The sequence below is a fragment of the Sus scrofa genome, chromosome 7 (assembly GCF_054392235.1).
Source record: "Sus scrofa isolate SSC_HxYL_T2T_F1_AM1 chromosome 7, Sscrofa_HxYL_maternal_Yorkshire_Landrace_v2.0, whole genome shotgun sequence".
Classification (NCBI taxonomy): domain Eukaryota; kingdom Metazoa; phylum Chordata; class Mammalia; order Artiodactyla; family Suidae; genus Sus; species Sus scrofa.
This window is the reverse complement of record NC_139389.1, coordinates 111,786,953-111,812,415: the sequence shown is the minus strand read 5'-3', so window position 1 is coordinate 111,812,415 and position 25,463 is coordinate 111,786,953. Positions and strand designations below refer to the sequence as shown.

The window sequence follows — 25,463 nt, the reverse complement described above, 5'->3', positions numbered from 1 at the left end:
TATTACCTTGTTCATATGATTGCACAAACTATCTAGGCCTGAACATAGTGTTTTCACTCTGCCTCTGAAATGGTAGATGTGTTGATAGGCTCATCCTCTTAGTCAGTCCAATCCTTTGCCAGTTTTCATTAATAAAAAAAATTCCGTTTCACAGATGAGTTATTTTTTTATCTTGTTAACAAAGCTCATAAGTGCTCCTGATACTTTTGAGAGCATATTGTATTTTTCAGATAACCCTCCCCATGCCCTTTGCCTTCTGATATATACTGAGTCTCTTCAGCACATTTGGGGGTTTTATAGTTAATTACCATGGAGAAATCTTGCTCTTCAGATGTCCTTCACTCAGCTTTGTGAGATGCTAGAATCTTATTGATGCTCATTTAAAGGGTTATTAACTTTGGAATATCCAAGTAAGAAGCAGCAAATGGCTCTTGTATGCTAAATTAGTATTGAAACTTTATGTTGAGCATATGTGACTACCAGGGACCCATTTACTTAGAGTCTCTTCCTGTATGATTGCTATGTAAAGGCAATTAGCTCTTCATGGTCTTGGTATTATTTTCTAGAGATTGTTTTATAATTTTTAATATGGCATAGATTTTTCCATCCTGAAAATAAATAAAGATTTTTGAGGTCAGTTACTAGCTGTGTGATCTGAATGCACTGAGCCTTGCTTTTCTCACTGGAGTGTGCATTAGGATCCCTTCCAAAATGAACACACTGAGAGCTTGGTGACACTAGTAGTTCCCATATCGGGAGACATGTTTTTTGGTAACTTATCTACACTTCTCACCTGATCCTTTTCTCATTCCTGAGAAAAACAAGCTAGAGATTCAATCTATAGCCATGATACAGTATTTTCCAGGAGATCAAGAGCTTATATAGAACATTCTGCAGGGCCTAAAATATACTTACCTTTAGCATAGAATAGAGCATCTCTAAAAGTTATACATAATTAATTTGTACAAAAAATATTGACTGAATGCCTCCTGTGGATCAGGCATTGTTCTAAACACTGGAGGTACTTTAATGAATAAGGGATTCCTCATCAGTAATATTGGTATAGTCATTGTGCACACCTTATAAGGTTGATATGAAACTTAGTTTATATATATAAAGCAAAAGAACAGTGGCACAAAATAAGTGCTTAATAAGTGTTTACTATTATTATTTAATAAGGAAGACAGATAAACATTTTAAAGTGGATAAGTAAAAAATAAATAAATAAAATAGATAAGTAGGAAGTTCCCTTGAGGTGCAGCGGGTTAAGGATCTGTTGTTGCCACAGCTGAGGCACAAGTCACACCTGCAGCGCAGGTTTGATCCCTAGCCCAGGAACTTCCACATGCCCAAAGTATGGCTAAAATAAATAATTTCATACTGTGAGCAATGTTTGAAGAGAGTAGCAGAGTTCTGTGACACTGAATGATTGGATGGGAAGGGGTTGCTTCTTTATCAAGAGTAGTCAAGAACCCTCACCTTTGCATGACCTTTGAACCAAGACTTAGGTTGAGAATCCACTTGAACTAGGAGCAACAGTCTACAAAGGCCTAGATTTAGGGGAAAGCAAGTTGTGTTCAAAAAACGGAAGAGCCCATGTGACTAGAAGCATAATGAATGAGGGGCAGAGGTACTAGGAGAGTTAAAGTTCTAGGCAAAGCCAGGTCAGGTTTTTTTTGCTCTTGTTCAAAGTGAGAAATTAAGCATAGCATGCATTTCCTTTAAGCTATTTTAAGAAATACCATGGTAGAATGCAAGTATTGATATAAGGCTTTGATGTGCAGTAGTAAACATTTTCTTCTGCAGATTTTTTTTAAGATTTCAAGTGCCCAGGAACTTGGTTTTCTTTCATATTTATAAGTTGTTCTTTCTCTGTATGTTCATCAAAAAATTCCTGACTCAAGCAGCACAATCTTGAATGCTGCTTATTTGTTAAATTTCCAATACCTCTATTTTTATATAAAATCTGCAGTGTAAGTTTTTATGGAAGTGTTCAAGAAGTAGAGATGTACATGAAAGTCAGTAATACTCCATTTGGCAGTATTTGGCAGAGACCTACTAATCAGATACCAGTCCTAAATTTGGATAATGAGTGTAAAATAAGGTGTTATATTTAATTTTTTTATGGAAGAAAGTGTTCTGGGTTTTTTGATCATAGCATATGTTCATTTTCTTAGCCTATGAATAGAGTTGATGCCATAAAAGACAAACATTATAAGTAGGGTGAGGTCAATGATATTTTTTAGGCCCACTGAATTTGGAAATTATTCAGTAACCTGACTTAAATTTCAATGAGCATTTAATCCAAGATAATGGTGCTATAGGCAATTTATATCATCATTAATTTCAAGTCCTAGTGAGCCTCAAAAATAGGGATCATTGATGCATAAGATTTTGTTGGCACAATTTATTTGGATACTGACTTGATTAGAAGATCTAAAATAATTTAAATGCATGAGGTCAGAGGAAAATTATTAACTTTTATAGCCAGGGCAGCAATTTGTGTATATATTTTAAGCTTCCTTGGTTTTAAAATCTAAAAGACAAAATCTGTGTCCTAAATTTATAAGTGTGCTGAGAGGACATGTTGACTTCTGAAATGACTTAATGAGGTTGCTTTTTTCATTGCTTTTCTTAAGCCTGCTTGTGTTTGAACATTTTAGGTCATTTATAGCAAGTACACTGACCTGGTTCCCAAGGAAGTCATGAATGCAGATGACCCAGACCTGCAAAGACCTGATGAAGAAGCCATTAAAGAGGTAACTAAGAATTGATATACATAATTATTTCATACATATATTTACATCTTTATTTCTTTATTTACATCTTTAGTAACTTCCAAACCACTCAATATGGTGTTTCTTTTTTCAGATAACAGAAAAGACAAGGGTAGCTTTAGAAAAATCTGTATCGCAGAAAGTTGCTGCTGCCATGCCAGTCCGAGCAGCTGATAAACTGGCTCCTGCTCAGTATATCCGGTATGAATCATGCCTGGAAGTTTTTAAGTTTCATGTTGGAAGTAAATGGAATTGGAGTTCCTGGTATTCTTTCACTCTCCATAGTCACAATTATAAATGCGATTTTTTTGAATGATGACTTGAAGTCTATTGACTCTTTGTACAGACAGTTGAAAGCAGAATTTTTTAATATATTCGCTGTTTTGCTGTCTTAAAGATTTTTTTGTTTTTAGAAATTAACAGTTATGTTGGAGTTCCCATGGTGGCTCAGCAGAAACAAATCTGACTAGTAACCATGCAGTGTGGGTTCGATCCCTGACCTCACTCAGTGGGTTAAGGATCTGGCATTGCCATGAGCTGTGGTGTAGGTTGCAGACTCAGCATGCATCCTGCATTTCTGTGGCTGTGGCATAGTCCAGAGGCTGTAGCTCTGATTCAACCCATAGCCTGGGAACTTCAATATCCCACAGGTGTAGCCCTAAAAAGCAAAAAAAAAAAGACAAAAGGAAATTAACAATTATAGTGTATAATCCAAACTGTAATGATTATTTATAAATTTTCATTTATATTTATAACAATATATATTTACATTTATATAGTATCTATTTATATAATATATGCAGTAACATTAGCATGTTATATATTTATGTAATAACATTAATATTTTGTTAATATTGTATAATACAAGGAGTTCTTTGGTAGCTTAGAGCATTAAGTATCTGGCCTTGTCACTGCTGTGGCTTGAGTTGCTGCTGTGGTGCAGATTCAGAGCCTGGCCTGGGAATTTCCATATGCCATGGGAGTGGCCAGATGTGTGTGTGTGTATTATAATACAATGATATTATAATTGTATAATAATTGATTATAGTATATTATAAATATTAATAGTGTATTATAAATATTAATAATATCACTTATATAATAATAGCCATCCTTCGAATACTTCTAAATTTTAAGGGATTTTACTCCACTAAAAATCTTTGTGTAGAAAGATGATTTACCTATAAATATTAAGGGAAAATTCAGAGCTGGTAGAGCAGCTGCCATTATTTTTCTGTTTTACAACCTATGATTAGTCAAAAAACTACTAACTCTAAGTTGCTTGCTGAGAATATTATGGGGTATTTTTTCCTCAAATGCAGGCATACAAACAGGTACTATTTTCTAGACCTCTTATCCATGAAATTGAGCACTGGGCCTTCCATGGTTCAAAAGGGACTGGGATGGATTATTTCCAAACTAATACAACTCTAGTTTACATTTTGCTTGTAACTCACAATTGCTGTTAGTTTTCTTATCTCCATTACTATCTGTTCTGCCTAAATACTTTGCAGTTTATCTTGTGAAAGTAATTGACAGTGTAGTTCAGTTTAGGATTCTAATAGAAGAAAAATATCTGTTGAAAACTTGAACTAGTAACACCTTTATTTCATGTACATTCTTCAGATACACACCATCTCAACAAGGAGTGGCTTTCAACTCTGGAGCTAAACAGAGAGTTATTCGGATGGTAGAAATGCAGAAAGATCCAATGGAGCCTCCAAGGTTCAAGTAAGTAGGTGGTTTCATGGGAAGGGAGCACTGTTCTTTAAAAAGATATCAAAGGAGGAAAATGTCCAACATCCAAATCCATCTATACATGGAATAGTATGGAGCAATAAAAAGAAATAAACTTTGGAGTTCCCATTTTGGCACAGTGGAAACGAATCTGGCTAGGAACTATGAGGTTGCAAGTTTGATCCCTGGCCTTACTCAGTGGATTAAGGATCCAGCATTGCCGTGACCTCTGTGCTGTAGATCACAGATGTGGCTCGGATCCTACATTGCTATGGCTGTGGTGTAGGCCGACTGCTGTACCTGCGATTAGACCCCTAGCCTGGGAATCTCCATGTGCCATGGGTGCGGCCCGAAAAAAGCAAAAGAAAAAAACAAGACATAAACTTTAATAAATGCAATAACATAGGTAAATTTCAGTTATGCTATGTGAAAGAAGCCAAACAAAAACAAGTGTATATACTATAAATTCCTTTTATATAAAACTCTAGAAAAGGCAGACAAAACTATAATGCTCGGAAGTAGATCATTGGTTGCCTTTAGGGAAGGCGGGAAGCTGAAGAGATGAGGAGAGGAAGAAGAGGGATAGGCAAAGGGGCATGCAGAAACTTGGGAATAATGTATATTTTGATTGGTAATGGTTTCACAGGTCTTTACATGTGTCAAAAGTTAATCCAGCTGACACTTTAAGTATGTATAATTGACTGCACATTGGTTGTACCTCAGGAAAGCTTTTTTTTTTTTTTTTGTCCTTTTTTTAGGGCCGCACTAGTGGCATATGGAGGTTCCCAGGCTAGGGGTCTAATCGGAGCTACAGCTGCCAGCCTACGCCACAGCCACAGCAATGCCAGATCCGAGCCACATCTGGGAGCAAGCTGCGTCTGCAACCTACACCACAGCTCACGGTAGCACCAGATCCTTAACCCACTGAGGAAGGCCAGGGATCAAACCCACAACCTCATGGTTCCTAGTTGGATTCGTTAACCACTGCTCCACAATGGGAACTCTGGTTTTTTTGTTTTGTTTTTTTTTAAAGGAAGGAATATATTACTCGATGAGATGATATTGTGGAGAAGTGGTTAATGATGATGACAGAGTTGGCTGTGTTTTAATAATTATTGAAGCTGAGTGGTTGTGATGAGCAAAACAACTTTTGAGGAAAACAACTATCTTCCCCCTGAATTGCTACCTAGGCATTTTACAATATGATAACCCTACTCACACTTAGAGTCTGGACATTTATATGAGGACTTGAATTTAGGATGCCCTTCAAAACTCCCACTTTGCCTTTCCCAAGGAACCTTCTAAAATAGAATCATGGAGTTCCTGCTGTGGCTCAACAGGATCAGCAGAGTCTCTGGAGCCCTGAGATGCAGGTTCAGTCCCTAGCCCAGCTCAGTTAAAGATCCTGCATTGCTGCAGCTGCACACTACTATATAATAGATGGACAGATAACATTCAATATACACGAATGTATCTGTTTGATATCTGTTCGACACTTTACATAATAAAAGCGAGGAGGGGAGGCTTGAGACAAATTAACTAAAAAAGAAAAATGTTTATCACTGCTGTGCTTTGCTTTATCCTTCAGGATTAATAAGAAAATTCCCCGGGGACCACCTTCTCCTCCTGCACCTGTGATGCATTCTCCTAGCCGAAAGGTAATCTTAGCTCTAGTTTGAAATTTTTCTTTTTTTGTAGTCATGATTACTAAATTTATAAATAAACTCCCATAGAATAAAGAATAGATGCTTGTATAGTTACATTTCACCACTTATTGTTTCTTTAATATTTTTCAAAATCAATAGGAACCTACCCAGAACTATAATGCATAGTTTCAGAGTGCCTATGAGAATGTATGTAAAATGTTAGCTCTTAGTTTAATTATTAACCTGATTCCTGCTTTTAATGGAATGAAAAGGGTCTGCTCTTTGACAAGAAGGATATCATCATAGTTATAGGAAATAAGTACCTGGGATCATTAGGTATGTGATTGATATTCCAAGTGACTGTTTTTTAGCTGTGTTTTATTACACAACTAAAAGAACAGGTTTTCAGGAGTTCTTGCTATGGTGCATTGGGTTAAGAATCCAACTGCAGAGGCTCAGGTCACTGCGGATGTGTGTGTTCAGTTCGTGGCCTAATGAAGTGAGTTATAGGATCCAACATTGCCACAGCTGCAGCTTAGGTTGCAGCTGTGGCTCGGATTCAGTCCCTGGCCTGAGAACTTCCATATGCCATAGGTGAGGCCATAAACTTTTTAAAAATAAAAATAAGAACAAATTTTCAGCTGAAGTTTTTTTTTTTTTTTTTAACTTTTTTTTTCTTTTGGTCTTTTTAGGCTGCGCTCGAGGCATACAGAAGCTCCCAGGCTAAGGGTTGAATTGGAGCTGTAGCTACCGGCCTATGCCTCAGCCACAGCAGAGCCATGTCTGTGACCTACACCACAGGTCACAGCAATGCTGGATCCTTTAACCCACTGAGCAGAGCCAGGGATCAAACCCATGTCCTCATGGATACTAGTCGAGTTTGTTTCCGCTGAGCCGCAAAGGGAACTCCCCCACCACTCTAAATCTGTAAAAATACTAATCAGCATTTATTACTGCCAAAAATTATTCATAGATTATTTTCCATTTTTTATATTACAGTTATTACTAGAATCCATGATATGCGAATATAGTATATAGTGCCACTAAACAAATGGAATTAGGGCCTTTGGCTAAATCCATCCATATGTCAGTGTATATTGAGCTGTCTTTGAAGAGAAAGATTAGGGTTAGATTTTTTAGCTGGATTATAAATCTAAAAATGTCTTTTCTTTCTCTCTTTTCTCAACTCAGATGACCGTCAAGGAACAACAAGAGTGGAAGATTCCTCCTTGTATTTCAAACTGGAAAAATGCAAAGGTAATTAACTTGTCATAAAATCAATCTCTTAGTATCATAACCTCCTGGAAAATACCCAGGAAGGACCTTCAGCCTGGGTAACTTTAGTTGAAACCTCAGCATCTCATTTAGCTGAAGGTTTTCAAGAAGGTAGACCCAGTTTATATGACTTTTCTCTTTTTTAATGTAGTAAAAACGTTAGAATGACAGGCACATGAATACCATGTAGATTCTCTGAGTAAATTGTAGGTATCAGAAGGTTGTAGGGAAGGAATGGATGGAATAAAATAACATATCAGTGAGAGATAGTATTCTTTAGAAAATTCAAATTTATATCTAAAATTCTTCCTGAAAGGAGTCGAACCAATTTAAGTAACTTTATTATAAAACAGGGCATGTGTGAGCTTTTTAAATCCTATATATCTCTACTAATCATCAAAACTTCCAGGAGTCATGAAGAAGCTATAAAATAATGCAGAATAAATTTCCTGATCACTATTTCCCCTTTTCTTCCAAGTCGTATTTCATTACTCTGTTTTTGATAGCTGAAGAAGGCCATCTTAACCCATGGTTTAAATGTAAATTATTTCTTAAAGGAAGTTATATACTCATCCTGAAACAAAAAGATTGTTGGGTGATCTAATTTGGATTGATTAATATCTATATAATTCTGGGGTATCTTGAGCTGACTCTATAACAATTCATTGCATTGGGAATAAAGATCTTGTAGTAGAGATCATTATTTGAGAGTTTAGTCAGAAATCTGGAAAAATAAAGCTAAGCTGGCAAGTTACATGAATGTTCGAACATATTTCTTGAGTTGAAATAGGATGCAAAACTTCAGCACGCACAATCTTAGTTGTCTAGCGGACTTTTTTCCATTTACTAAAACGGGGTTCCAAGAACCTGACAAGTCATTAAAGCAGTACGGCAGGGGAGTTGCCTGGTGGTCTATTGGTTAGTATTCAGTGCTTTCATCACTGTGGCCGAGGTTCAGTCCCTGTTCTAGGAACTGAGATCCCACATCAAGCCACTGTGCAGCCAGAAAGAAAAAAAAAAATTGCTACTGCAGATTAAGCTACCTATAAACACTATGATTTAAGTGCTTTGTTTTACCTTTGTGTGACTGTTACATTTACTTGATGAACAACTATTTAGCTATTTGATACTGATTTTCTTTTATTATAATCCACAATTTTAAGATGAAAAATCTGTATTCCCAGAACTTGGACTCTGAAATCTCACTGCCCAAGTTTTAAGACCTAACTCATCTGTTTATTAACTGTGTGACCTTGGGGATAATTACCTAAGGTCTTTACCTGAGTATCTTTATCTCTGAAATTTAATTAATAGAATTTAATCATAGAGTTGTTGTGAAGGTTAAATGAGACCAGGGATGTAACGTGCTTAAACAGTCCTCCACACAAAAGTCAGTGTTAACTGTTGGCGTTGTTGCTTAATTGTGAAGGAAAAGAACTTTAATTAAACAGTTATCAAAATAGACATTTAAATTTAATTTTAAAGAATCTTTTACCACTCTTCTATGACCAGTGATTTCCGTCTTCTTTCACCCTAGGGTTATACAATTCCCTTAGATAAACGTCTGGCTGCTGATGGAAGAGGACTGCAGACAGTTCACATCAATGAAAACTTTGCAAAATTGGCTGAAGCCCTTTACATTGCTGATCGGAAGGTGGGTCTAGTATAGTTAAATTGTTTAACGCACTTGATAATTTGTAAATCCATTCTCAGTCACCCAAGATACTGTTATTTTAGCTGCATGGCTTAGTACCTAAAGAGGCTCTCACCTGTTCCGGATTTGACAGGTGCTGGTTGCAGCTCTGTGCCTGGTCTCAGCCTTTGTAGACTCATACACATATCCCACCACTGGTGATTCAGCTTCCTTACAACGTTCCAGAATAATGGATCACTAGGCTGATCCCAGTTTGTGAAGATTGCCATCTGCTCTTTGTAGGTTTCATAATTTTTCTCTATTTTAAATGTAGATTTCTCCCAGAAGGTCAGTAGCAGGGAAGGGCAAATAAACATTCTAATGAATGCTATGGAAAATGCTAATCATAGTATTGGCTGTCTATTAATATTATAGTATTAATATGTGTCTTTGAAGTTTACATACATCATGGTGTGTATATAAAACATAGAAAAGTATGTCTTCTGTACCACAGTGAGCACCTTTAACTTACAAAATTATTTCTTGCACATCTACGCTAAGGCTTTATTTTGAGGTGATCTGATTGATTTTGAAAATATAAACAGTTCCTATTATTAATGTTGAAAATTGCTTTATTGGAATCTTGTTTAATTTTATTTTTTAGATTGTTTCTGAGAAAGCATTAGTGAAACACTGACTTAAAAGATTGATTGGGGTCAGTATAGTTTCAGCCACTAAAACATTTCCCAGAGTGATAATACTAAGTTTACACTGTCTTCTAGGAAGTTATCTTTTGATGGACAAGAATCTTTATTTTATCAGTAATAATAAATTTGAATTAATAGGCTCGTGAAGCTGTGGAAATGCGTGCTCAAGTAGAGAGAAAGATGGCTCAAAAAGAAAAAGAGAAACATGAAGAGAAACTTAGAGAAATGGCCCAGAAAGCCAGGGAGAGAAGAGCTGGGATCAAAACCCATGTGGAAAAAGGTATGACATACTCACTACTTATTGGATTTACTTTGTGGACAATATATATCTCATTTTTTAAAATCTTTTTTTTTAACTGTGTACAGAAGCAATATGTACATATGAAGAAAAAGTGGGTTTCTCAGAAATAATGTAAAAAGGAAAGTAATTTCTGCCTTATTAAGCTGAAGTGGTAGAAAACAGAGAATGTATATATAAATGTGGAGCTTTAATATTGGAATACACCAGAAGTTTTAGAGTTCTAACTAGCAATATACTTTTAAAAATCACATATTACTCGCAGTTCTCTTGTGGTGCAGCAGGTTAAGGATCCAGTGTTGTCACTGCAGCAGCTTGGGTCACTGCTGGGGCACAGGTTTGATTCCCTGGCCCAGGAACTTCCATATGCTACAGGCACGGCCAAAAAAACATCAAATATATAAATAAATAATTTTAAAATCACTTAATACTCAAATGATAGGCTTGATTTTCTCTAATTTTAATTTTCTTGAAACTTAGAGAAATGAGATCACCAACTGAATAATTCAGCTCACCTATATGGTAAAAAATGAATCCAGTTTTTCTGTCTTGTAGGCGTTTAATCAAATCTGCCAGTATTTTTCTCTCCAGTTTAAATTTAGTAAACTACATTAGTATATTAATTCAGAGTGAGAAGACTAATTCTAGTGCAAGAAAATTATGAGGGTGGTTTTTTTTTCATTAATAAATCTTAGACTAGTATAATCATTCATTCATTCATATTGAGCACCTACTATGTGAAGGTTCTCTATTAGACACAAAGTTTTCTACTACACAGATAGATATAACAGTGAACATTTGAGTGAAGACAGACCCCAAAAAGTTAATCATATATAATATATTAGAAGATAGTAGCCGTTATGGATAAAAAATAAAACAGAAGGGATATAAATATGTGAGAAGGAGAACGTGATCAGAAAAGGCCTCACTTCCAAGGTGGTAACATTAGCACAAACACTCAAGTAAGTAGGGAAGTGAGCCATGTGGACATCTGAGGCAAGAGCATCCCAGATAAAAGGAACAGCAAGTGCAGAGGCCCTGAGTTCAGTGTATACCTGGTGTGCTCAAGGAGAAGCAGGAGGCCAGTATGGCTGGATTAGCGTGAGAAAGCTAAGTAGTAGGAGAGGAGGTGTCGGAGTAGTTAGGGTAGAGTGGCCAGATCTTGTGTGCCTTTTAGCCATTGTAAGAACATGGTTTTTACTTCAAGTAACAAGGGAAGCAATTTCAAGGGTTTTGAGTAGAGTGGCATGATCTTGCATATATTAGAAGACGATGGAATGGCTATTTGGAGAAGCAGGGAAACCATTTGGGAGGCTACTTCAGTAATCCTGATGAGAGATACTAATGAGAGATAGTGAAAACATGGTCAGATTTGGAAGGAGAGCTGATACAGTTTGCTTATAGATTAGGTAAGGAATGAGAGAAAAGGAGTCACGGATGACTACAGAACTTTTGACCTAAGAAATTGAGGATTGAGTTGCCATTACTAACAGGGGAAAGAGGTTAGGGAGAGAAAGACTAGGAGTTTAGTTGTGAATGTGTTAAGTTTGAAATGGAGGTATCAAGCAGGCAGTTTGGTTATAGGAGTCTAGAGTTCAACTCTAGAGAAGTAACGAGGGTTGTAAGTAGTAATCCACTTGCTTGAATCATACAGAAACGACTCAATGAGGCAAAATAAAAAAACCTCCCTGTTGTATACCTAGCCACTGAAGGTAATTCAAAGTGAAAAACTCCCCTATATCTAACTTCTCTAAACTGATTTTAAAAACCAACAGAATAGCAATTTAAAAAAAAAAAAAAAAGATTGAGACATTAAAAGTTTTAAAAACCTCTTGCCAGATATTAATAAAAAGCTATTTTTTGAGTGCTTATTATGGCAGGCACCATTTTGAGCACTTTACACACAGTACCTTATATAATCCTTACAGCAGCCCTATGCAGTCATACTATTACTGTCACTGTTTTACAGAAGAGGGAGACGAGGTTCAGAGGGGTTAAGCAATCAGCACAATTTCACATTGCTGGTCTGTCATAGAATCAGGATTATTTATTTATTTATTTTTGGCCATGCCTGTGGCATGTAGAGGTTTCTGGGCCAGGAATTGAACCCATACCACAGCAGTAACCTGAGCCACAGCCATGATGCCAGATTCCCAACCTGCTGCACCACAAGGGAACTCTTAAAATCGGGATCTGAATCCAGACAAGCTGTCTCTAGAGCTCATGCTCTGCGCTATATCCCGTCTTTATCTACACTCTGTCCCTTAAGCCTGGAAAAGGTAGGTAGAGAAAATGAAGATAGACATAAATACAGTAGAGATCAAGTTGCAAGCAGCCCCTGTGGACCACGAGCACAAGGTTCTTTATTCAAAGTCAGTCTTTGAAAATATAAGGGTGAACTTTGCATAATTCTTTTTTCCTGATATTTTATTATGAAATTTTAAAAACACATAGAAAAGTTGAAAGAATTGTGTAGTGAACACCCATACCTTCACCACCTAGATTCTACAGTTAACATTTTTTTAAAAACAATTAGCATGGCTAAATTTGCTTTATCACAACTACTCAGCTCTCTCTCCATCTATCAATCCATCTTACTACCTTGATGTATTTCAAAGTAAATTAAAGACAGCAGTAGACTTTATGCCTGAACACTTAGCTGCATGCATGATTCTGCAATTCACATTCAAAAATTAAACCAATACCATTGGCTCTCAATTAGCTGTAGGTAAGATTAGAAGGGCTGAGTGTGTCTACAGAGAAGTTCATGGATTTTTCTAAGGTTAAAGAACATTCTTTTGCTCAAAACATTAATGGGCAGTATAGTGATGAAGTAATTCTCAATTGTGCCCATACAGAGGATGGGGAGGCACGTGAGAGGGATGAAATCCGGCATGACAGGCGAAAAGAGAGACAGCATGACCGGAATCTTTCCAGGGCAGCTCCTGATAAGAGGTAGGTGCTGTTAGAGATGAATGCAAATCATGAAGAGTGGCCTTCATGAACCTGTTAGAGAGAAGGTTTAAGTCCACTAAGACCAATTTGCTTCACTCTTTCCTCTTTAGTGTGATAACTTAATAAATCAGCACTTATTTTCTTACGTTTAACTGTTTAGTCTATCTTAGCAGAAGAACTATTCCTAGAAGTAATCTTTTCTTCCATCACCTTGTAGAGTCAGACTTGAGAATGATGGGGATATAGAAAATGGAATTCAGATGTTGTTTGTGAGACAAAGTAATCATAGGCCTATTCTGGCCTATTCTTCTTCTGTTTCACATGGTGAGACAAATTTATCATGTACCTGTTCCTCTAGACAGGAAATAGCTGCTATACCTTTATTGAGATCATTTTACATGCAGAGTTCTCTGCCAACTACAATGGGGCAGAAGAGCAGGTTTTATAAGAAGTGAAAGTCAGCCTCTTCTCATGAGTTTCACTTCAAATTCAGAAAGACAAAGCTCTCCTATGAAATTACTTGGGAAAATTGGGAGTGCTCTTAATAGGTACAGACTTGTATAGAACAAAAGAAACACATGTTTGGGGACTTGGAATAAACTCGGTGAAGTTTGTGGCTTGCCAAAGGCTGAGGACTGAAATTGCTGAAAAGTTGGAAGAAATGCTGTGATACTGAGGAAGAATTCTAAGTGAGGGTTAAATGCAAATATAAAACATTTTCTTTCCAAATGAGCAGTCTCCCTTGCTCTCATTATCCTATGAGCTGATAACAATCTATTTTCCCAAGTCGTATATTAAACAGATTCCTACTGGTGATGTTCTTTTTTGTTTAATGGCATATTTCATTTCCCTGAATAAGTGGAATCATGGAGGAGCAGAAAATCTGAATTTAGAGTTGTGTTTAAGTGTACAGTATAGAAGAGAGAGGAGTGAAGTGTGAAAGTACACAGTTAATGACACTCTAAGTCTGAAATTCCTAAGCTATAAAAATCAAAATGGCTCTGTAGATAAATTGAGCCCTTAAAACTAGTACAGTGACTGTGAGAATTGATAACATAGAAAATGTGTAAACTTGTGATTGGATGAAAATTAGATTGTCTATAGAAATCATTTTAAGACCTGAGCCTCAAGTAAAATAAATTATGACAGTTACCATGGTATCATTGCAATGTGGATTGCATATATAACTGAAACAGGAGAGGAATTAAGTTAACCTGAATGTCAAAAATCATACCAAGTAATCCAGTCATTGACATCTTTTTCCTCAGAATTCTAATAGGATAAAATTACTAAATGTGGTTAGGCAAAGAACTGATTCTAGCTTATTGAAAATGTTTCTAATTTGTATCCAGACCCCCTAACCCTTTATAGTAATAGCAGATATAGACCATAGTGGTTTTATATCTCAGCATGCATTATAAGGGGATTGCTCAAGTTAAAGACTTCCATATGAAGAATGATTCTCTTGAGAAAGGATAGTCTCTTCAGTAGATGGTGTTGGAAAAACTGGACAGCTACATGCAAAAGAGTGAAACCAAACCACTATCTTACACCATGCACAAAAATTAACTCAAAACAGGAGTTCCCATCATGGCGCTGCAGAAGCGAATCCAACTAGGAGCCATGAGGTTTTGGGTTCGATCACTGGCTTCACTCAGTGGGTTAAGGATCTGGCATGCTGTGGTGTACGACACAGATGCAGCTCGGATCTGGTGTTGCTGTGGCTGTGGCATAGGCTGGCAGCTGTAGCTCCAATTCGACCCCTAGCTTGGGAACCTCCATATGCCGTGGGTGCGGCCCTAAAAAGACAAAAGATAAAAAGAAAAGTTAATTCAAAATGGATTAAGAATTTGAATATAAGACCTTAAACCATAAAATTCCTAGAAGAAAACATAAGCAGCAAGCTCTTTGCCACTGGTCTTAGCAAATGCAGTCTCTTGGCAGTTCTTTTCCACTATCAGGAAGCCTGATTGTAAAACCCTGTCTCATCTAATCATCATGTATCTGAAATGCTGTAAGAGCTGCCATCCCAATTATGCATTATCAAGGAATATATGTTCACAAGATGTGAACAGGATATACTCATTTTCTCTGCTTCTGAGATTGGTTGTATTTAACTTGAAATTCAGCTTGTTCTGTGAAGAGTTTTCACTCTGTGACGTGGTATTTCATAACAGGTCGAAACTGCAGAGAAATGAAAACCGAGATATCAGTGAAGTCATTGCTCTTGGTGTGCCCAATCCTCGGACTTCCAATGAAGTTCAGTACGACCAAAGGCTCTTCAACCAGTCCAAGGTACTAAGCGTCTAGGAAAATGCATGTCTTAAGTGTTGATGTGAATACCAGTCCTCAGGGAAAAGAAAATTAACGTATCATTGGCTTGGATCAGCCTAAAGTATGCTGGCATAGTGACAGGAAAAAATTTGAAGTTGCATGTTGTAACTTGAGACAGTAGAAATAGTTCTGATTTGACCTCTTAGAATTAGCCAAGATTTGAGGCACTATTAGAAAGTGAAAGAAATTAGGTGATTAAAACTTTTCTTCTGGGAGTTCCCACTGTGGCACAGGTTGTTAATGATCCAGCTCATCTCTAGCATTGCTAGTTCTATCCCTGGCCTGGCACAGTGGGTTGAGGATCCGGTGTTGCTGCAGCTGTGGTATGTCACAGATGTGGCTCAGAAGCAGTCCTTGGGCCAGGAACTTCCATGTGGCACAGGTGTGGCCAAAAAAGAAAAAAACAGAAAACAAACAAAAGGGTTGATTCTTTTATTTCTAAAATAGAGCCAGTGTCCTACAAAAGTCTCAGGTTATTTTTGTTGTTGTTGATCTTTGAAAAAAAAAAAAATGTCTTAATGCTATAAAAACATGAACTTTGGATTTTTAAAAAGTGAAGCCATAAAACTAAAGTACTAGTGAGGAAGTCTAATTTCTGGTCCCAGTTGTCATTAACTAGCTAGGACACATTAGGCCTGAAGTATCTTTGGGTTTTACTTCACCCAATATTGATTATTTACTGTATAGTCAATGAGAGCAAAGGCAGATGTGTTTTTGTTTGTTTTCTTCTTCTGTCCTTTTAGGGCTGCAGCCGAGGCATATGGAGGTTCCCAGGCTAGGGGTCTAATCAGAGCTATTGCTGCCGGTCTACACCACAGCCACAGCAATGCCGGATCCTTAACCCACTGAGTGAGACCAAAGATCGAACCCTCAATCTCATGGTTTCTAGTCGGATTCGTTTCTGCTGCACCACAACGGGAACTCCAGGTAGATGTGTTCTTGCCCTCAAGGAACCATCAAGTCTACTGTAAGATATATGTACGTAAATAAAGACAAAGCAGACTGTAATAATAAAGAAGTATACGATTCTCATGGTGTATAGAGGGGAAGTTAATTATGACTTGGAGATTTTAAGATGTGAAGGTAGCATTTTGAGTAAGCTCTTCTATTTAATAAGTTATTGGGTCCTTTTTATGTTCCTGGCATTGTTCTAAGACTTTCATTTATTATTTCACTTAATTCTTATAAAAACCATATGAGGAGTTCCCATCGTAATGCAGTGGAAACAAATCTGACAAATTTTATTAATAAATAACATGTACATTTTTAATGTTGTCTATTTTCCACAGGGTATGGACAGTGGTTTTGCAGGTGGAGAAGATGAAATTTACAATGTTTATGACCAAGCCTGGAGAGGTGGTAAAGATATGGCCCAGAATATCTACAGGCCCAGTAAAAATCTGGACAAGGACATGTATGGTGATGACCTAGAAGCCAGAATAAAGACTAACAGGTACCAAGGCAAACAGCTTAGTTTCAGTGTCCACGCCACTGGAAACAAAGTAAAGTAGTTCATAGTCTTTCTCTTTTTTCTCTAGATTCGTTCCCGACAAGGAGTTTTCTGGGTCAGACCGTAGACAAAGAGGCCGAGAAGGACCAGTTCAGTTTGAGGAAGATCCTTTTGGTTTGGACAAATTTTTGGAAGAAGCCAAACAGCACGGTGGCTCTAAAAGACCCTCAGATAGCAGTCGCCCCAAGGAACATGAGCATGAAGGCAAGAAGAGGAGGAAGGAGTAGATACTGTCTTCAGTGTATGAACTGTTATTCATAACCCTAATGATGCAAGTCATACGGGCGAATACTTTGTAAAATGGCCAGAATGAAAACCAAATCTGGGTGTCAGAGCCCAGCAATACTTTTTATTACAGAAGGGGGGGATGGAAAAATTCTACTTTGAATTATTTAGTTTTTTTAAAAGAGTGGGTTGTGTTTGTGCTTCTCCCACCTTTTGGCATTTATACTGCCCCACACATGAAATTAAGGCCACTTCCTTCTGAGTGACATTAGTACTTCGGGGTTAATATTTTGTCTAAGAATAACTGCTTACGAATAGTTACCCCAACCCCAGTGAGTAGAAAGAGGATGTTCACCTGTTGGAACTGTCCTGCCAAATGATGTTTGCCCCATTGTACTCTGTTTTAATTTGGAGTGGGGAAAGTAATCTCCTGCTTGGTGCAACTATTTGTTTCAAATAAAAACATTTAGACAAAATTTTCAGTTTTTGTTTAATAGGTAACGATAGTCTCAAAAATCTTTCTCTTCATCAGAAGTTTGATCGCCTTGTAAAGCTTTGCGTTTCTGAGCTTGAACATGGAGCTGAAAAACAAACAAGTAATGTAAGGAAAGGCTATGTCTGCAATAATACCAAAACTGAAAACTGCCGTTTTATTAGGGAATCAGCACTAGGAAGTTCAGTGGATGTTATCTGCTCCTTGTATGTAAAATTCCCTAAACTTCAATTAAAAATATTATAAATCACTTTGGCCCCAAGTCACATAGTAAGTAGAAAAGCCAGGATTTCAATTCCACTCTCCCTGCTGTTTCTCCTGTTTCATGTTACATGTACCTTGCTAACCATTAAAGTGTCCTGTACTTCCCTCTCCAGACCTTTGAAAATTGGGCACTCTACCACCACCACTATTCTTTAACAAACATTGTTACAAATCTCCTAAAGGCCCTGTCATTTCATACTTCAGACCTATTTAACTGATATATAGAAAGCTCATAAGATATAGAAAAATACTTACCTTTACTCCATCAATAACATGATTTTCCTGTTGGAGTACATTGTGAAGTTCTTCTTCTGAAGAAAATTGAATCCAGCCCATACCTCTGTGGAAGCCAGTCTCTTTGTCCTAAAAATTCAAAATTCAAGAAGAGATTAGTGGAGTTCCCATCGTGGCTCAGCGGAAACAAATCTGACTAGCACATGCAAGTACGCAGGTTTGATCCCTGGCCTTGCTCAGGAATCTGGTGTTGCCATGAGCTATGGTGTAGGTCACAGATGTGGCTCAGATCTGGCGCTGCTATGGCTGTGGCGTAGGCTAGCAGCTACATCTCCGTTTTGACCCCTAGCCTGGGAACCTCCGTATGCCATGGCTTTGGCCCTAAAAGACAAAAAAATTTAAAAAAGAAGAGATTAGTAATCATGAAGTTGAAAGTTTCCGGGAGTTCCAAAACAAGCCACCAACTTTTTCATCTGCCAAAATGGAATAAAATAACATTTTAACAGATATCAAAAACCTTGCTTTAATACATATTTACTCTTCTATTTACCCAAGGCTTAATCTGTGTTAATCTTTACACTCTTCTTTCTACTGCCACTGGAGAAGTAAAATGTGGATAATAAACTTTCTGTGTCATTCTACATAAAAATCACATTAAGGGCAATAGTCAAGGAAAATTTGATCACAAAATGCAGTACTCTTCCTGGAGCTCCCATCATGGCTCAGTGGTTAACGAATCTGACTAGCATCCATGAGGACACAGGTTCAATCCCCGGCCTCTCTCAGTGGGTTAAAGATCTGGTGTTGCCGTGGCTGTGGTGTAGGGCAACAGCTGTAGCTCTGATTAGACCCCTAGCCTGGGAACCTCCATATGCCGCAGGTGTGGCCCTAAAAAGACAAAAAAAAAAAAAAAAAACCCCAAACAACAGCACTCCTGTTTCTAACTTCCTCACTTCTAGAAACTAGAAAATTAAGCCTTAAAACCTAGGTGTACTGCTGGTAATTTCCGAAACCAATCACCACTACTACAATCATCACCACATGCTCCTAATGAAAAAGGGAGAAAAAATTACCCTTATTTACCTAGTTCTAGACTTCTGGTTAATTTAAACAATTTTGCTACTTCCCTTTGTTCAAAAGACTGTGCTTATCATTCAACATTTATATATCAGATTCTATACATCTTATACACTAAAGATTCTAGTGTGCTTAGCTATTTCCTGCCCACCCCTCTAGCCCTTCTGTGTAAAAGACAGATTCACTCAATGTACACCATCAGTCTTGTTTATAAAGTTATGTTGTGCACTGCCCCCAAAAACACATTCTTAGAAATTGCCCCCATATCTGGAAGGTAAATTCCTAAGTATTAACCCAGAACACAGGAAGGTAACGTCCCAGTGATTCACTCCTTACCTCAGATAGATATGACAATTTCTAAAACACTCTTCAACTCCACGTAGCCATTTCCATGTGTAAGGGCATTTAAATTTTTGTGTTAAAATTTACATTTCTAACCTGAGTACAAAGAGTTTAACTAGAAACTAATTTTGTTCCTGTTACTACATAATTTTAAGAATCAAAGCTTTCTCTTGTTTGAAATCTGTTTAACTCCTAATCCTTAATTATTTTGTTTATACTTTTAAAAGGGAAATGGCAACAAAGAAAAATGTTACTTTTTGGAGAAACTTTTCTAAATGCTCTTCAAAAATTACAAATTGCAGGAGTTCCCTTAGTGGCCCAGTGGTTAACGAATTCAACTAGGGACCATGAGGTTGCGGGTTCCATCCCTGGCCTTGCTCAATGGATTAAGGATCTGGCATTGCTGTGAGCTACGGTGTAGGTCGCAGATGTGGCTTGGATCCCTAGTTGCTGTGGCTGTGGTGTAGGCTGGCGGCTACAGCTCCGATTAGACTTCTAGCCTGGGAACCTCCATATGCTGTGGGAAGCAGCCCTAGAAAAGGGAGGAAAAAAAAATTACAAATTTCATACACTTTCTAAAACTGTAGGGGTTTTTTTTTGGGGGGGGGTGTTTGTTTTGCTTTTTAGGGCAGCACCTGCAGCATATGGAAGTTCCCAGGCTAGGAGCTGAATCAGAGTTGCAGCTGCCAGCCTACACCACAGCAATGCAGGATCCAAGCTGCATCTGCAACCTACACCACAGCTCATGGAAATGCCAGATCCTTGACCCACTGAGCAAGGCCAGGGATCCAACCTCATCCTCATGGATACTAGCTGGGTTCGTTTCTGCTGAGCCACAGGGGAACTCCAAAACTGTAATTTTTAAGTGTATAGATTTTCATGTCTGTAATACACATGACTTATTCTTTCATTCAATTATAAGATTTCATTGTATCAATGAATTATCATCTATTTAACCAATCCCACTGATGAACACTTAGATTCTTTCCAATTATAATATTATTATACCTTGCTGTTTTTTGCTTAGTTTTATGGCTACACCTGTGGCATATCCAAGTTTCCGAGCTGGGGGTAGAATCAAAGCTGCAGGCCTACACCACAGCCACAGCAACACCAGATCTGAACTGCCTCTGTGACCTGCACTGCAGCTTGTGGCAATGCCAGATCTTTAACCCACTGAGCCAGGCCAGGGATTGAACCTACATCCTTACAGAGATGTGAGGCCCTTAACCTGCTGTGCCACAGTGGGAACTCCTAAACCCTGCTGTTTAGAGCATCTTCTTTTTTTTTTTTTGGCCACACCCATAGCATCTGGAAGATCCTGAGCCAGGAATCGAACCCACGCCACTGCAGTGACAATACCGGATCCCTAATCCTCTGCACTATAACAAATGCCTGAACATTCTACACCTCACATTTCTGTAGAATAAATTCCTAGAAATGGAATTGCTAGATCAAGGCAAAGGCAAATTCTTAGTTTTGGTAGATTTTTGCCAAATTCCCTTCAGTGAAAGTATCAGTTAAACTTCTAAACAATTTCAGTACCGGCTTCCCTACACCTTCATTAAGGCTCGATATGCATGATTCGGTTAAATCTTTGTAAGGCAAGCAACATTAAATCGAGAGTTAAGAATTTAAGTTACTTTAAGTTGATGTTGATATCTTACCACAGCCTTTTCAGTGCCATGAAGAGAGGAACAGTTTTAGTGAAGCATGGGTAAATTCTATGTGTACTCACATCACACCCTGCAAACACAGTAATTCCAGAAAGTCCACAGGAGTCCCCTGGTGGTCTAGCAGTTAAGGATTTGGCACTGTCACTGCTGTGGCTCAGGTTCAGTTCCTGGCCTAGGAACTTCCACATGCCATGTACACAGTCCCCCACCCCAAATGAAAGTCCACAGAAAATACAGCCCATGATGAGTAGGACACATTTACAGACTATTTCTAAACCCTCGTGAGGAAGCAAAGAATAGAACAAATATAAACATACACAAAAAGAACTCAATTCAATGAGGATAAAGGTTAAAACAGACATTCTCCACCAGTTAGTTTTATGATAGAATTAACCTCTACTGTCTGAAGTCATTATTAAAACACTGTAATAGGGAGTTCCCGTTGTGGCTCAGTGCTTAGCGAATCCGACTAGGAACCATGAGGTTTCAGATATGATCCCTGGCCTTGCTCAGTGGGTTAAGGATCTGGCGTTGCCGTGAGCTGTGGTGTAGGTCGCAGAGGCGGCTTGGATCCCATGTTGCTGTGGCTCTGGTGTAGGCCGGTGGCTATAGCTCCGATTGGACCCCTAGCCTGGGAACTTCCATATGCCACAGGAGCGTCCCAAGAAATGGCAAAAAGACAAAAAAATAAATAAAAATAAAATAAAATACTGTAATAGGCAAAATTCCATGATGCCCCCAAGATCTCCAAATGTCCCATCCTATTATTACTCCCTGTACGATCCCCTCCCCCGAATGTGGGTGGGATCTATGACATGCTTCTAATGGCAAGGATGATGTGGTGTCACTCCGAAAACTACAGTATAAAACTGTCTTGGCAGACTGGAAACTCCCTTGCTGACGGTGAAGCAAGCTGCCATGTTGGGAGAAAGCCTACAAAGAATTCAGATAGGAGTTCCCGTCATGGTTCAGTGGTTAACAAACCCAATTACTATCCATGAGGACTGGGGTTCGAACCCTGGCCTCGCTCAGTGAGTTGAGGATCCCAAGTTGCCAAGAGCTGTGGTGTAGGTAATAGACATGGCTTGGATCCCACATTGCTGTGGCTATGGTTGTGGCTCCGATTGGCCCCCTAGCCTGGAAACCTCCTTATGCAGTGGGTACAGCCCTAAAAAGACAAAAGACAGAGATCCTGTCGTGGCACAGCAGAAACAAATCCGACTAGGAAACACGAGGCTGCAGGTTCAATCCCTGGCCTTGCTCTGTGGGTTAAGGATCCAGAGTTGCCATGAGCTATAGTGTAGGTCGCAGATGCAGCTCGGATCTGGCGTTGCTGTGGCACAGGCTGGCAGCAACAGCTCCGATTAGACCCCTAGCCTGGGAACCTCCACATACCGCAGGTGAGGCCCTAAAAGGACAAAAGACAAAGCAAACAAACATAAGCGTTCAAATAACAAGACACTGCAGGCAGTTCTTTGGAGCTGAGCACAGTCTCCAGCTGAAAGCCTGCAAGAAAGCAAACAATCCAGTCCTACAGTTGAAAAACAAATTCTACCAACAACCTAAGGGAGCATGGAAACCAATCTTTCCCAGCTGCGCCTCTGATGAGCCTGCAGCTCCAACTGACACCTAGATTGCAGCTAGGTGAAACCCTGAACAGAGGACCCAGCAAAGCTATGATCTGCAGAAAATGTGAGATAATGTATGTGTTGTTTTGAGCCATTAAGTTTGTGGTAATTTTAGGCAAAAATATAAAGCTAAGACAAATACCTCAAAAAAGGATAAAGTTTTTTTGGGGGGCCACACTCATGGCATTTGGAAGTTCCTGGAACAGGGATTGAACCGAGCCACAGCAGTGACAATGCTGAACTGCTAGGCTACCAGGCAACTCCCTTTTTTTTTAAACTTTTAATCAGTATCACCCACAATTTAATCAACAAAGATTGAACCACTTTATCCCACTAGAAATTCATAGAACTGATATGCTTTGACAAAAAAAAAAAAATCAAGAATTAGAGGATAACATTATTACTTTTTTTTAAAAGATAATACTCACAAAAGGTACGATGCACTTTCGTATATGGCCAAATTGTGCAAAATGTTCTCTCAGCTCATCTGTTTAGGAAGAGAAAATATATTTTAAGAGATGTTAGTCCTACACTGCCCATCCTAGATTATAGACAGAAACCAAAAGGGGTCATAGAGCCCCCAAACTTCTTGTAAACAGGAGCTATTTTGCATTTCCTTGAAGCCTTAAAATGTAAGAAATAGCTACAGTACTGATTTTAAAGCTATAATGTACTAGATTTGGGGACGTGATGGGGCAGGGACATGGAGAGATAAGCTGCTGAGTTGACTGTGATCTTTCATCCCCAGCAAGTATTACATAACGGATTATAATCCCTATAAGAATATCACACAGAAGACAGATAAACAATTATAATACAGTGTGTTGTTGGCTATATTAGAGACTTCCAAATAAAATCCCTTTTTTGTAATTTAAAGTTTACATTAAGTATTTGTTACTTGGGGGGAAGGGGCTGCAGCAGCTTGATGTGGGATCTCAGTTCCCAGATCAGGGATTGAACCCAGGCCACAGGGGTGAAAGCATGAGTTCTAACCTCCTAGGCCATCAGGGAACACCCAAAATGTTGTTACTGCCTTACTCTCCATTGCTGGCTCAAAGTTACTTTCTAGTACAGCAAATGAAATTCTGGGTATCTGTCCTGTGGACTCCTGTCTTTACCTGTTCTTCTTTAATATGTCAGTAATTCAATCTCCTGCCTAAATTTTAACCTGCAAGTAATTCAATCTCCTGCCTAAATTAACCTGCAAGACCCAGGCCAAATACATCCACAGATTATTTTTTATTGGACTCCTACAAACTGCAAGACAAGATAACATAGTAGCCCTGTGAGATCTCAAAGATGAATAGTGAATAATCTTAAAAATCAAAAACTAGATGATCTTTTTTCTCTTCTGAACTTGTACTTTCGCTAACTTACACTTCATATTACCTGCTTCATTACCCTAGTTCGTCTCAACATCATTGGTTCAACTGCCTATATTCGTTGTTTTTAAGTCTCCTCACCTCCACCACTACACCAACGCTTGCAAAGTGTTGAGTCCATGATGTCCACAGTTATTGATACATAATAGGGCAATGTCTGCCAAATGAATAAGTAAGCATCTAGGAGTTCTCTTGTGGTGCAAGGGGTTAAGGATTCAGCGTTGTCACTACAGCAGCTTGGGCTGCTGCTGTTGGATGGGTGTCCATCCCTGACCTGGGAAGGGCTACATGCCTTGGGCGTGGCCAAATAAATAAACACCTAACAATCCTTCAACAAGCCATAGAAGCTAAATTTCTGAAGCACTCTAATAGTTGATCAAAACAACTGGCTAGATCAGGATCTCACAGAACATTACTAGAGGATAAACAAAACAGTTTTACCTACAATTGTTATAGAAAAAACAGCTGCAAGCACCAAGAACAGTGCCTACCACATAATAGATACTATGTTTCCTGAATGAATGAATAAGAGAAACTGTCTCCAAAGTTGTTTGTTATACAGTCCAAACCCATTATATCTGGAAACTTGCACGTGCAAGATGCTAGCGAAACCCCTCAGCCTTTCCACAAAGTTTTACAGGGCCTAAGCAAGGCATTCTACATACTGAGAAAGTGAAGCACAAATGGATCTATCTACCATCCACACCTGTTCCAATCCTTTGTTTAAAGGAGCTGACCTGATATATGAATATCAGCAAAATTGAGCATGGATTTTTAAGTTTTGGGAAGCAAATGTAAAAACAATAACTCAAAACTGCAGTTGCGGAGTTCCCGCAAAATCGTAAATCTTAGAATTTCCAAGTAATAAACCTTTCGACTCCGAAAGCCTAGAGACCTAGATAGAACACGTGCCCCAAAACTCAAGAGGCATACCTAAACAGCTAACTGCAAACGAAATTTCTTTCTACTCTCTGGCTTGCTCAAGAGCAAACTCAGTCTCCTAATTCAACTACCACGCTGATTTAAGTGCTCTGCAGAAAGCCAAGCTCCCTTGGATTGCTTGAACCTAAAATTTCCGCCCCTGCTTCATCTCCAACTCACTCGAGGCCGCAGTCCAGGGAATCTTCCTGACAAACGCAACGGGGCGACCGACATTGGCACGCATCGACAAAACACCTCTCGCCGCCGAAGCCGCCATGTTTAAATTGAGGGACCCTAGAGCTTTGAGGTCGCGACCCCGGAAGAACCTGTCTGACCCGGGGGCGCGAAA

The 25,463-nt window shown here is 38.6% G+C and overlaps 2 protein-coding genes across 4 annotated transcripts in view; one reads left to right on the top strand and one right to left on the bottom strand.

The window, feature by feature from the left end:
- The window catches only part of SNW1 (SNW domain containing 1), a 39,875-nt gene extending 22,302 nt beyond the window's left edge, over positions 1 to 17,573 (top strand). For 2 of the 3 annotated variants that reach the window (XM_021099555.2, XM_084969937.1), the window contains exons 4-14: positions 2,664 to 2,759; positions 2,872 to 2,978; positions 4,404 to 4,508; positions 6,103 to 6,172; positions 7,352 to 7,417; positions 8,973 to 9,089; positions 9,914 to 10,055; positions 12,932 to 13,028; positions 15,206 to 15,323; positions 16,652 to 16,815; positions 16,901 to 17,573. In XM_021099555.2, coding sequence (XP_020955214.1) covers positions 2,664 to 2,759; positions 2,872 to 2,978; positions 4,404 to 4,508; positions 6,103 to 6,172; positions 7,352 to 7,417; positions 8,973 to 9,089; positions 9,914 to 10,055; positions 12,932 to 13,028; positions 15,206 to 15,323; positions 16,652 to 16,815; positions 16,901 to 17,099 — 1,281 coding nt within the window. In that variant the 3' untranslated portion in view covers positions 17,100 to 17,573. Of the gene's footprint in view, positions 1 to 2,663; positions 2,760 to 2,871; positions 2,979 to 4,403; positions 4,764 to 5,347; positions 6,173 to 7,351; positions 7,418 to 8,972; positions 9,090 to 9,913; positions 10,056 to 12,931; positions 13,029 to 15,205; positions 15,324 to 16,651; positions 16,816 to 16,900 lie in introns of all 3 variants that reach the window. The other variant, XM_084969938.1, reaches the window with a different exon arrangement.
- Positions 17,574 to 17,580: 7 nt separating this feature from the next.
- Positions 17,581 to 25,408, bottom strand: SLIRP (SRA stem-loop interacting RNA binding protein). The gene is given in 4 exon segments (NM_001097472.1): positions 17,581 to 17,678; positions 18,110 to 18,217; positions 23,240 to 23,298; positions 25,295 to 25,408. Coding segments are annotated over 4 exon segments (336 nt in total). The 5' UTR covers positions 25,392 to 25,408; the 3' UTR covers positions 17,581 to 17,606.
- Positions 25,409 to 25,463: the final 55 nt, after the last annotated feature.